At 38.5% G+C, this 14,178-nt stretch overlaps 1 protein-coding gene across 2 annotated transcripts in view; it reads right to left on the minus strand.

Annotated features, from left to right (window-relative positions):
- Positions 1-470: 470 nt before the first annotated feature.
- MCCC2 (methylcrotonyl-CoA carboxylase subunit 2) overlaps positions 471-14,178 on the minus strand; it is a 53,328-nt gene continuing 39,620 nt past the window's right edge. Inside the window, exons 16-17 of one of the 2 annotated variants that reach the window (XM_053294881.1) lie at positions 9,465-9,550; positions 471-707 (exon numbers count right to left, since the gene is read on the minus strand). In XM_053294881.1, the coding sequence (XP_053150856.1) occupies positions 590-707; positions 9,465-9,550 (204 nt within the window). In that variant the 3' untranslated portion in view covers positions 471-589. The other variant, XM_053294883.1, reaches the window with a different exon arrangement.

The raw sequence follows: 14,178 nt of genomic DNA on the forward strand, positions 1-14,178 counted from the left end.
CTAGAGTCAGTCTGCTCTGCTATTAATTGCTCTGTGTTTGGGGGTGGGTAAAGTAACATCTTGAGAGTAACATCTGTGAGTAAAAATGATGTTTTAATAGCAAAATAAAATATATAGTTTCATCCTGTCTAATCTATTAGTTGTTAAATTGAGTCTTTTTAAATTAAATTAAATTAAATTAAATATATGGAGATATATGTGCACTGGCTGGGTAGTTTAATTAAATTAATGAAGATGTGTGAGCTGTCTAGCTTGTGAATAATTTATATGCTTTAGATTAAAATCTGGGTTTTATGGAAAGAAGCTGAAAGGTGGTAGACATAGTGACGCTTATAGATCCAATTTCAATAATGCAATAGATTGTTCCAGGAATTTTTGGACAAATAGGAACAACTTAAGACTGAAATCAACAATTATCCATGTAGAAGAGATCGCATTAGATCAAGACCACATAATGATCCAAAATTCCATTTAAAAGCAATTATAATATATGCAAATCTTTATTTTATATATTGCTTTTTAAGACCACTTGATTTAACATCTTAATTAAAAATCATTTTAATAATCTTGAGATTTCAAGCCTTTCAAATCACATTCTAAATACTCCAAACTCTGTCTTCTTGGTGGGTGCATTGAGTGCAGCACTCAGGCTGAGACCCAAAACCAGCCTTGTGTCAGCTGGGTCAATAATCCCATCATCCCATAGCCTGGAGCAGGAAAAACAAAAATAAAAAGGATTAAATTTTAAATACAAATTCCATGAAAATCAAATGAATGAGGTCCTCTAAGTATTACCCTAATCACATGGGAGCAGCTTGTCCTTGAGCAGTTCTTCAGCAGCTGAACTATGATCTTATTTAAATGCCCCAACCAAGTGGTCAAGAGCCAACTGTAGAAAGTAACAGGAGAAGGGACCAATTTTAAGGGGCCCCACCTGGAAGGAGAAGGGACCAGTTTTATGGAAACAGCCCATGTGATTGGCTCCCATTCACATAGTTGGGCTATTTAAAATGTTACCCCAGCCATGCAGGAACTGCTCATGCAGATGTTTTTAAAAATATCTTTCTTTTCTTTTATAGTTAAACTCAAGTCACCTTACATATAGGGTTCTCAGGTGATCATCCATACAGGCACTGACCAGACATAGACCTACTTAGCTTAAGCAAGATGGCTGCATCATGTGCTAGTATGCCCTAGGAAATGTGATTCCCACAAGGCTTCGGTAATGTTTGAAGGTCCCCAGCATCTGAATGGAATTGGTGCAGTTAGGGCTCCATTCACGGATTATCAGTAACACAATATTAAATATGTAGCATTTAGTCACACAATACTAAACAAATATTTGTATTAAAAAGGGAAAAAAGAAATATACGTTAGCAGAGAATGAAGCTTTTCTATATTTGCATCTTAGTGAAATACATTTTCCCAACAGTTCAAAATCTCTATGTGAAAGCCACATATTCATTTCATCTAGTTAATTCACAGTGGCCTATATCCAGTGATGAACAACATGGGCGGTGCCAATCCATACCTGTCCCACTGCGGGCTCACATGGTGTGTTGGTGGTCTTGCACTTTTGCGCAATTAGCACACCTAAACTTCAGAATCAGAAGCGCTAGTTATACTGGAAACATGTTGCCTGTCAAAGACTTGTTTCTAATCTAACTAGCACTTCCGGAATGCAAGCATGCAAGCAAATTGAAGGATTTTTGATCTTGCAGTATGGGTAGATTGGCACTGCCCACGTTATGCTGCTCTGGATGCCAACCAACTACACTAAATATAAACATTTACATCTCCTTTGATTGTCACCTTAGTATGTCATTCTGAGACACCCTACATTATTTCTCAAATACTTGTGTACAGGCACAGAAAGCTTTAGAATTGAATTATAAAACAAAGAATTATGTTCCGAATCCAGAGTCAGAAACACTTTCAAGTCTCACTGACGTCATGAGAGTTAAGCATATGCCCATAGTTATTTACTTTTGCACAATATCCATATTCTAAAGAAGAAATGTAAATTATGACTAACCGGGGCTTAGCTTAAATGACAACTAAATATGGTTTTAGTTTAAACTCACAAAGATATACAAAATTCTAAGGGCTAATTTTTATCATGCCCTGCCAACAATGATTTGATTAATCTTCTTTATTGAAGAATATTCTTGAAGAGATGAAAATTAATCCCCATAACAACAAATGGCCTTAAAGCAATGAATTCTAACCACTCCCCACCACAATGCAAAAGGTAATAAACACATTATTCCAATCTTGTGCACATCCCCTTTTTAAACTTCAGATGTGACTAGTCTGTGGATGCCAGTGACTACTAGTCAATTGGAAAGTAAAAATAAAATAAAAATCATATATATTCCCTAAGTAGGTTTTCTTCATTATTATTTTTAAAAAGGGGTAGAAAGTACAAGCCATCTGAAGAACAAAGTGAGTGCTTTAGAATATTGTTCCAAGAAGCAGCAGCCAGAACTGAATATTCTGAACAACATATTTTCCTCTGGCTAAAGATTCAAGTTTTGTCGACTGACTGAAGATTATATTTTAAATCTAATTACACAGAACATACGCAGCCCACTTTTCAGAGTGTTAGTATTCCAAAAGTGCTGGATAAACCAAACTTCCCCCTGTACATGAACATATAGAACACAAGGTCTGCAATTTTTAAATAATTGCTGGAAAGTGTTAGTGGCCAACATCCTGACTAAAGTTGCATCTGTGCAAGCAAAGGAAGCAGGCACACAGCAGGAGCATTCCCTCTTCAGCAGCCCAGGATTTAGCAGATGAGAGGGATCTCCCTGTCTCCCAGAAGCACTCTCTGCCCCCTAAGGTTATGTCCCTGAGACCCCTCAGGGACAATTTCATGTGGCACCAAGCTCTTTCAGGGGGGAAGGGGAGACTGGCAAAAATCCTCCTCGCTGCCTGCACAACCACCTGGGAGGCTGAAGCGGGGATGCTCCTGCTGCATGTCTACTTTCTCCACTTGCAGGGGTGCAGCTTTAGTCAGGAGGTCTGGCAGCAACTTCCATTTTGTAGGGTTACCATTTTCAAGCACATTAAAAAGCTATACAGAATTTATCAAATCAAAAAGCGCAAATAAAGCTATTTTCAAAGATGTGTTCTGTGTTGCACAGCCAAGCCTTTCTGTATTTATCTCCATATACTGACCTTGTAGCGACACATGCAGAAATATACCACCATGCCAAAGAGCGGCTTGGTATGTTACTGTGGCTCCTGGAAGGCTTATTGTGGATGACAGCCAGACTAGTCTTGCACTAGTGCACGGATATAGTGAAGGTCATTGGATAGAGAAAGGAACTTCTGTTCCACGCTAATTTTTATCCTAGCAGAAGATGTACTATTATGATGTACTATTATTGCACTACCGCTTTCACAAGCTCCCACCTGTCCCTGAAAACCTTCTGCTAGTGGTGGCATAATACTGATATGCCCCACAACTGCAGAGAATTCTTTTGCAAGCATCACTGCGTTTTCAGACAAACAGATGCCTTACAAATATTAAATATGCAGCTGACTTGCACTAGAAATGCAGGACCTTTCTGGACCTTTCTACAGCACATGAAATAGCCCTGACTTGCCAAACAAATCACATTGTAAACATATTTGACAACTTCAGAGCAGCCTGTTTTGGATGGGATTATGCTCCACTTGAAGAACCACATCATGGGAGTTCTGCGCTCATCCTTTGGATGCCAAGGTGGTGGTTATGGCTAGGGGTAGTTTTAACAATCTGGTGGTTGTCGCATATCTTAGTCTCATCCAGCTTGGATTACTTCAGTACAGTCTAGTTAGGGCTGCCATTGAACAGTGTTCAGAAACTTCAGCTGGCAGAGGTGGCCCAAGATATTCAGGTACTTACCACCCCGCCCCATGGCTCAGTGGCATGAATATGCCCATTCCACCTGTCTATCACCTTGCTTGAATTTGAAGAGGAGGGGGATGGAGTGGAAGAAGAAACAGAAGAGAGGAGAGTGGTGAGCTAGAGCGTCTCCCCACCAGTCTCATCTCTTCAACCCCTTCCTTTTCAGATCTGAGCAAAGTGGCATCTACTTAATAAAAAGGGTTTTTTTAAATTCACACTAAAACAGCAGTGCTTACTGGGGCTTGGTAAGGTACTAAGTTGTACAAATAAATAAGGTAAATCAAACTAAATGGTGTTTAGTGTAATCTACACTTCCCATTATATCCCAGCCAGAAATACAGAAAGACAGTACTGCACACATTTCTACCCTCATGGTGCCATGGCAGAAATATGATGCCAAAAAGGAGAAATAAAGTAATATGCATTACAATTTTTCAGCTTTCATGTATGAGCAAAGATTTTCAAGGACCAACTCTTACTTGAAAAGGACTTCAAAGTGAAATTACTGTAGAACAGAACACCATGGCTACCATTAGTCGTTTGATTACTGCCATGTCCATGACCGTAAAATGGGATGTATAATATTAATCACAACATGCCAGTGCCCTATCTAAATTGTCTAATTTTAACATATGTATAACATTTAAAGAATAATTAGAGAGGTATTCCCTATGAGTTCATTACTAGCAGAAATAATACTGTTTTACCCTTTTATTTATTGAATTTGTATACTGCCCTTCCAAAATGGCTCAGGGCGGTTTACAGATAAAACAAAACAGTTAAAATCAATCAACAATTAAAACAAAGATTTTAAAATACCATAAGACAACAGTTAAACAATAAAAACTGTTTTAAAACCCTGAAAAAACAGGTACATTAAAACCCTTTACAACTATTTAAAAACCTTGGACGGTCAGGCCAAACAGATAGGTCTTAAGGGCTCTCCTAAAAGCCAATAAAGAGTTCAAATTGTGGATTTCTGCAGGGAGTGCATTTCACAGCCTTGGAGCAGCTACAGAGAAGGCCCGCTTCTGAGTCGCCACCAAACGTACTGGTGGTAACTGGATACGGACCTCCTCAGATGACCTTAACGTGCAGTGGGGATCATACAGAAGAAAGCGCTCTCTAAGGTAACCTGGACCTAAGCCATTCAGGGCTTAAAGGTAATAACCAGCACTTTGTATTTTGCCCAGAAACATATCACTTGAAAGGAATAGATTCAATTCTGAACAACTTAACTTTGTCCCATTACTAAACTTCCTTAATCAAGTCTTGATATTTTTTAAGATTGAAAGAGTAAAGAATGAATGGCTAGCTTTAATCTTTTACTGTATTTCTAATCAGGATATTTTTACATTTTAACATTTTAGACATGGAATAAAAATTAACTTCCCTACTTGCAAGAACCTCTAGTACAGGAAGATGAAGTTAGATCAGCACTCCAGTCATTACCAAGTTGGAAGGCTACAGGAATTGATGGAATAGCTACAGAAATATGGCAAGCAACAGAAGAAGAATCAGTCAAGGCTCTAACCAAACTATGCCAGCATATTTGGAGAACAACACAGTGGCCAACAGATTGGAAGAGGTCAGTCTACATACCCATACCAAAGAAAGGAGACTTAACAGACTGCACAAACCATCACACAATATCCTTATTTCACATGCTAGCAAAAGAATGCTCAGGATCATCCAACACAGATTAGAGCCCTATGTGGAAAGGGAAATGCTGGATGTTCAAGCTGCTTTCAGAAAAGGCCGAGGAACAAGCGACATCATTGCTAATGCACAATGGATAATTGAGAAAGCCAAAGAATACCAAAAAGAAGTCAATATGTGCTTTATTGACTACAGAAAAGTCTTTGATTGAGTCAACCATGACAAGTTGTGGAACATCCTTAGGAAAATAGGGGTCCCAGAATATCTCATTGTTCTCATGAGAAACCTATACACAGGACAGGAAGCCACAGTCCAGACAGAACATGGTTCCAAACTGGCAAAGGAGTAAGACAAGGCTGTATACTTTCTCCATATTTATTCAATTTATATGCTGAACTGAGAGAAGCTGGACTGGAAGAAGATTAGCGTGGCTTTAAAGTTGGAGGAAGAAACATCAATAACTTGCGCTATGCTGATGACACCACTCTTATAGCTGAGAATGATGATGATCTGCAAGCTCTAGTAATGAAAGTCAAGGAGCATAGTGAATAAATGGGACTATGACTAAATGTAAAGAAGACTAAATGAATGACAATGCGTACACCAACCAGCCTCTGAATTGATAATGAAGACACGGAAGCAATGGATAGCTTCTGTCTTTTAGGACTGACCATCAACAGTAAAGGATCCAGCAGTCCAAAAATATGCCAGACTAGCACTTGGTAGGGTTGCAAGAAAGGCCTTGGAAAGGATATTTAAATGCCATGATGTTTTTATACCCACAAAGATTAGAATCATTTAGACAATGGTTTTTCCATGACACTCTATGGATGTGAAAGCTGGATTTTGAAGAAACAAGAGGAAGAGTATTGATGCTTTTGAACTTTGGTGCTGGAGAAGACTTTTGAAGATACCATGGACAGCCAGGAAAACAAACAAATGGATCATAGAACAAATCAATCCAGAATTTTCATTCGAGGCACAAATGACCAGACTCAAACTATCATACTTCGGACACATTATGTGAAAACCCAGCTCCCTTGAGAAGTCCATAATGCTGGGGAAAGTGGAAGGAAAGAGGAGAGGATGACCAGCAGCAAGGTGGATGTACTCGATTATGACAGCAATGAATGCACCACTGAGATACCTTAAAGGCCATCATCCTGGAGAGAATCTATCTATGTGGTCGCTAAGAGTCAACATCGAATTGATAGCACTTAATCAATCAATCAAAAAAATTAAATGAAAATACTAACCAGAACTGTATATTTATATAGTATAATGGCCCCACACAATTATCTTTTGAAATACAGCCTTATGAAGGTCTTGTACTGTAATAAAGACCTTTTCATCCTTTAAACATTTAAGATGTATATTTTGTCATGGCAAACAGAGATTTTATTGACAACCTGAAAGATTTTTCACTGAAAATGACTCTCTCCAAGTTACATATGACTTTCTCCAAGTTACTATGGCTTTCTTTGTTTAGTGAAAACTGCCTTCTGTAGTGGGACAAAGCATTAATAATTAAACAACCTATCAAACCCTATGGCAAGAACATGAATCATCTCTCTACTTGTAAAAAATTCATAACAAGGCCTCTGTGAGGAAAAGGAATGAACAGCTTGGGAACAAAACTGTTCATGTCCTTTGTTACAAGGTAAACTGATTAAACTCCTTTTAGAGACCTGTAAGCAGATTAATCTAGCTCATTAAAAAGATGTCTGGCTAATGACTCTTGATAATTAAGACTGCTGTGTGCAAAAGGTTCTAGTAACACATATTTGATTAGGAAACACCGCTAAGGAGCAGAGTACTGACATTCTGTACACAGAATGAGATACGTGTATGGAAAACAAAGAAAGAAATGTATTTCAGCTTTGTATTTCAGCAATGTATTTCCATCAAGGCCACTCCCTCAAACATTTTATAGTTCAAAGGCATACATTCGATTCTAACACAACTGTATACAGCAGTATTCTATACAAATCATGATGTGCACAATGGCCTATCTACAGGTTATTTTATAAGGGATCTTTTTGGCATTTTTGTGCACAATGGCCGACATCCTGACTAATGAAGTGTGCGCATTTGGAGGGTCTGTGGGGATGCACAAGAAGTCCTCATGCAACTCCCCCAGTCTCTCTGCACTCAAGCTGTTGTGAAAGAGGGCCAAAACTTCCAAGCATTACTTACACTCCAGAAGCAATCATATGGAGCAGGAGCATGTGACCGAATGAGTGCTTCGGAGTGCTGAGTGACATGTTCCCTCTCTTGCAAAGCATTTCTGGAGCACAAGCAACATTCATTCAGAAGTATTAGCCTTCTTGTGCAACAGTGAGAGCACAGGAGGACTGGCACGGGCATCCACAGGACATTCGGGGGTGGGGGTATGGAGCTTACAATCTTATACACACTTACCTGGAAGTCCTATTGAATTCATGAGAACTGGGGTAATTGCACAAGGGCCCCCTGAATGTCCCCAAAGACCCTTCTCACACATGCGGCTTTGTTAAGATGTCAGCTAATATTCTGTGCATCTGCATGCACCCACCTGAGCACTTCCGTCTTTTATGGATTAAGTTTCAGTCGGTTTGCCCCCATCCAATCCTGAACAGCCTGCAGAACACTGGTTCAAGACATCCACTATCTCCCTGGTATTAGCTGACTTAAATGACAGCGAATGAAATAACCTCTGTTTGGGCCAAAGTAACCTACTGCTCCAAATATATCCAGTTAGCTGTTGAAAAATAGATGCTGTTTCTTGTATCACAACGGTGCACGTACTGCATGCCTAAAAATCCAATTCCTTTTCAGTTCTTTAACAAGAAAGAAAGAAATACTGGGCCTCCAGTAATTATATCCGAGAAGAGCACACAAAAGGGGTGGGGGTGGGGGTGTTGCCTTCCAAAATATGGATTTGGTCTAAATGCAGAGAGCTTGATGATTTTTTCTTTCATATAGTTAGTACTGTGAAATTTTTTCCTGATTTGAGTATAATCCAATAATGAGAGATGGATATACATATATTTATTTGTGTCTTCTGCCTGAAGGGGAAACACATTGTTTTTTGACAGGGACATATGACAAGATCCTCAACTGCACATCATTTTTCCAACTGCAAAGCAGCACCCTGATTTATTCTGGTTGTATGGCCATTTATAGTCAGGACCACCTGTTTTTGACTGACTGAAAGGAGAGCAAGGCAGACTAATACCACCATATAAAAATCAGGAGCAACTGATTAATCTGTATACCCTATGCCAATGCTTGAGAAAGAGGGAGATTGCTTTAGGTCATTGTAATTGTTTGGTGTTAGCATACGGACAGGGATGGTAAACAACAGACTTCTGCAGTTAAGCTCACACTTATTAACACCTTCTAACAAGTAACACTGATCATCACATTTACAACTTGGCACTTAAAATTTAAGTTAAAGTTACTAGCCATGGTAAAATAGTTCTTAAGACTATTTTATTTTATTTATTTTTACATTGATATCCCATTTTTCCTCCAAGGAGCCCAGTGTGGTCTACATAGTTATGTGTACCCCCACAGCCATCATGTGAGGTAGGTTATATGGGTAGAATTACCAAAAAGAAAGTTGCTAGCATTATTCTCACTCTATATCCAAATGTGTTTCTCCAGTGATCACCTCAAACGAGCTGTTAAACATTTATGTTTACTACTGTTTCCCAATAAAGAGAGCACATAACCAGTGCTCCCTCTAACAGGGATTCCCAGATGTTGTAGACTACAACTCCCACAATCCCAAGCAAAAGCCATTTCAGCTGGGGAATCTGGGAGTTGTAGTCAACAACTTCTGGGAATCCCTGTTAGAGGGCCCCCCCCCCGCCTCAAAAAAAAAATCCTTAATGAATTAAAATACAGATTATCACTATGTTACCGTGCACTTGAATAGTAAGGGTTTCCTTCCTCTTCAAATCTCTGGATGATTGGTTCCTTCAGAGCGTTTTCCTCTTCTTCCGATAACTAGATAAAGCGAATGGATTTAGAAAAGAGGCAGAGTTTTAGCTTCAGGTCTCCATTTCAAGCATTAACAAAAAGATCACACATTGTTATGCATCTTTGACCTCATACCAAGCTTGCATCTAGTGCATCCACTAAAATGACAACCAGTACTGTTAAAATAATTACCTGTGTACCGTTAGGGTTTAAAAAAGAAGGAACTACAGTAAACGGAGAGGCTGACATTGCATGCAGCGACATTCCATGACAACAGTGGCTGATATTCTGGGCAGTGGAAAGCCAGCATTAGGAACCTGCTGGGGCTGCTACACAACGTGAAAGGCAGCCCTGGTGGTGTATGGAGGTGGGAAGTTGTACAATAACCTAAAACAGCAGATGGGCACTTCCAAAGTGCTACTTCCTTTGGAAACAATGGTTTCCAATGGAATTGGGATACAATTCCAATTGGATACAAATTCCCACATGCTATTTTAGGTCATTGTGCAATTCCCTGCCTCTGTAACACAACTGGGGCTGCCTTTCTTGTTGCGCAGCAGACTTGGAGGGTTAACAACACTGGAACTGTGCAGAATGTTGGCCACTAAATCTTGTATGAATACTATTAAATATACTGAAATGGTAAAATTTCAAAATTAACCATTTATCAAATCAGTTGTAACTGGCAAAGATATTTCCCATAACAATGAGTTCTATCAGTACATGCATCTAGATTTCAGTCAGCATTGATAGGATGCTTCCTTGTAGCCAGGAGGGAGCCGAGGTTGCCTTCTATCGTGGCAGATTCTTGGTCGATCTAGCACAGTATTGTCTATACTGGCATAGGCTCCCCAAAGAGCCCCACCTGAAGATGCCAGGGATTGAACCTGGGACCTTCTGCATGTTTACTTCCACTGCACTGCAGCTCCTCCTGCTCTAAGAGAATGCTTGCTATGACACACATGTGTATCATTTAAAAACAAAGGAAATGTGCTTTTTGCTTCAGAGAGGTGCATGACATCAACATATCAAAATAGTCAGTAGAATATATTAATTCAATAGAATTAAGGGTATATGCCATGAATTCTGGCCACACAGCCAGCTAATCTGAGCTCTGAGTGGATGCAGCAGTGTAAAAGCTGAACCAAAGCAGTTCTGCAATATAAGTAGGTCCAGTTCAGAGGAGAAAACAGCTATGGCAACAATAAAGGCAGAAAAAGTTAGAAACTTTTAGCAGTAGCATGATAGTACAGTACCACCATAACCTACAACCATCCTCTGTACCCATTGAATTCATTCATTTTAATCACTGTTGAAGCAGCACTGATATTTATGTATTACGTCAAAGACTTTCACAGATTATGTTAAGATGGTTCACTATGTTAGACCAATTTCCATTGGAGAGACTTCTCTGGCTTTGGCATTTAAAATCCTTCTATCGCTTCTGGCGTCTCAAGGAGAGGCACCGGACTAGCTCTCCTGGTGTCTTGGCTCTGATTCAGCCTAATTATCTCCCATCAACATGATGGAGATTGGATTGCAATGCAGGGCTTGGTTTTTTTTTCTCAGGGGGGTAGTTTGGGGGAGATCTTCCTTGGACGAACCCCCGGAATAAACCTTTCTGCTCAGGCAACTGGATGATTGGGAGAGGCGAATCATCAAAGCTGAGGTAGAGATGACCTCGCCACCTATCTACTTTAATCTTTCCTAATTAATCTCTGAGAGAACTACAGTTGGAAGTATGCAAGACCTTTGGTATTTTAACTATGCTTTCCAGACCTTTTACTGACTTTCCTAGAAGCAATTACGGAATGATTTACAGTGTTAAGAGGAGGGCTGGTGGAGGAGAATGGTGTCCGCTCAGACTGCTGTTTGGATGTTTTTTCTTTTTCCTCTTCGTCGCAGAGCCTACAGTTTATATTTTTATCAGCCCGGCCTTCAGCTAGAAGACTGTAACTTCTACCTTGTACTTGGACTTTTTCTACCATACTAGTATCTCAATGTTGACAAATTTACAGCGTCAAGAAGAAGGCTGGTGGAGGAGAATGTTTTCCGCTTGGATGTCTCTCTTCTTCTTTTCCATCGCAGAGCCCACAGATTACATCTTTACCAGCTCAGCTTCCAGCTAGAAGACTAATTTCTACTTTAACTCGGACTCCCCCCTCCCCCAATGGTATCTCTGCATTGATGATACTGTATGGCTGGTAATTAAGCTTACTGTTTTGTGTTTCACTCTTCGGAATTCCTTTGAGATCCTTTTTTTTTTTTTTACAAGGAGGGGATACTCTTTATTCTATTTCGGACTATAAGAATCATGATTCAACAATGCATGTTTTTGAAATTCAACATCAGAAAGTGGACAGAATAAATCGGAATGAAAACGGAGACTCAAGACTTTTCACATTTTCCCATGCGTAAGCTTTTGCATGGAGCAAGTTCCGGCATATTATGTCTTTGGCAGAATACCTTATCTCCAGACCAAGAATGCTCTCAATTTTTTTCAAGTTAACCCCTTATTGACTTTTGGGTCTCTCTCTATTGTTTTGTTTTCAGTGCAGCATAAGAAATATCTTTGAAACAAATAATATGCTTTTCCCCCCCCCACCTTTTCTTTTCAAAATATATATAGTGAGATCCCTGATTTCCTTAGATTTGCTTTAAGATAAAAATGTATTAAAAAAAAAAAAGTATTAGCAATGTGCTAAATAATAATAATATTGAAGTAACCAGGTTGAAACCATAAGGATTTTTTAAAAAATTCTTTCTTATTGTATTCCCTGTGGTATTTTCTCCAAAAATATAATAGAGGTTAGGGAAACTAGTTTAAACATTTTTACATGCAAACACTCATATATATCATGACTGCTGTTGCAACGTTGTTTTGAATTTGGAATTAGTCTCTGCTCATTGAAGAATTGTTTTTATATTCCCTGTTATGTAACTGCTTGAAAATCTTAATTGGTCTTTAAAATGATGAGCGAGTCCCCAGCTAGTTACTTTATTTTATTAGTTATCCTGCCCCTTTCTATTAACTATCTTTCACTATCTGTGATTTGTTTTTGCATACCCGGCTCTGGATACCAGTCATGAATATATGTTAAATTGTTATATAATTGGCCTGTAAGTGCTGGGAACTCCATCATAGCTCTGTGCTCCATAGCTCTGTGCTCCATCATAGCTCTATTGGAAAGAAAAATTTACATCCAAATACTAAGTTTCTGTGAAGTCGGCATCTTCTCTCTCTATGAGCAATCTTTTCTTTACTATTCTAATATTTAGATACTTCAGGGAGTTAGACGAGAGGTTCAAAATTATTTTTTCAACCCCTTTATATACTGTACTAGATAGATAGATATCCTTTTATACACTGGACTCTAGACTTATTTTGACCTTTTGGTTTTAATGAGATCTTTACAGTTGAGAGCTGAAATGTTTTCTTTGCATTATTATGTTGTCATAGACCTTTTTGTGGAGTAGTGTCACCTAGAGAGGAGAGCCAAATACAAAGTGATATACGTGAAGATTTGTTGCATGATTCGGTGTTGAGCGTTATATTTTGGCAGATTCTTGCTCTGCTTTGAGGGACCCTTTGATGGAGATATTAAAAATATTTTTTCATATTATAAAAATAATATTATTTATTATTTTTATACTATTACTTTGGAGTTCCTTTCTAGAACTCGTGGCTTTTAGATATTTGTATAGCACTAATAGCTTTTACAAGTCAGGTAATAATTAATGGTCTCTTCATTTTTTGTTTATCTAACATAATACTGAAGTCCGATTTAGGAATCCCCCCCCCGCATAATTTTTAATTTGACATCATAGGCCTATTGAATTTACAGGTTTTTTAAGGAGAAGCTGTCCACTGTTCTTGTATCAGTAGGCATGGATCTGGAAAGGATTTTAAAAAATAATCTTCCTGGTTTTTTCATGGTTGTTAGATTGTATCCATCTAGTAGGGATATAACTGGTATCATCTAGCTGTTTTTCCCCTCTTGTTTGGAATTACGTGTTAATCAGAAGAACCGGGATGGGAAAGACCAGAAAGAGACCTGTGCATTTAGATCTTTATTCTGAGAAAGCTTCTGGACGATTTTTGTACAGGGTTTTTTGGATTAAAAGAAAAATAATATTTATGTAGGGAAACCATTTTTACTGAAGTCATGGATTTCAGTGAGTTACATTCATAAAGGTTCTACTTTTTGCAGGGCTTTAAGTTTTCTTTCTATTTTCTCTCCTGACTAATCATAAGCTTTTATTGACATAATATTAATCAATAATATGTTTATTAGTATCTTTGAGTTTGTAGGTACTGGACGGGACCCCTGTAGTGGAAGTTTTTGCTCTGCCTGATTTAACCTTAATACTCATGTATATGTTCCTGCCTTGTTCCTTTTTGTTGTTGCTCATTTCGGCTCTCCCCTCTGTACTTTGTTTAACTGTTAGACATAATTTTACTGATGGTAAGACTGAGTCCTATGTTAACATTTCCTATTCTATAATTATATACATACACATTTATATAAATATATACAATTACCATTTGTATCTTGCATATAGAGGAGTTTTGTTTACGCTGGATAAGCTTCTGTGTGTACTCATGTATACTCTCAGGGATGTAACCTTTTCTGTTACAGCCAACATAGTGTAGT

The sequence above is a fragment of the Hemicordylus capensis genome, chromosome 2, assembly GCF_027244095.1.
Source record: "Hemicordylus capensis ecotype Gifberg chromosome 2, rHemCap1.1.pri, whole genome shotgun sequence".
Taxonomy (NCBI): Eukaryota; Metazoa; Chordata; class Lepidosauria; order Squamata; family Cordylidae; genus Hemicordylus; species Hemicordylus capensis.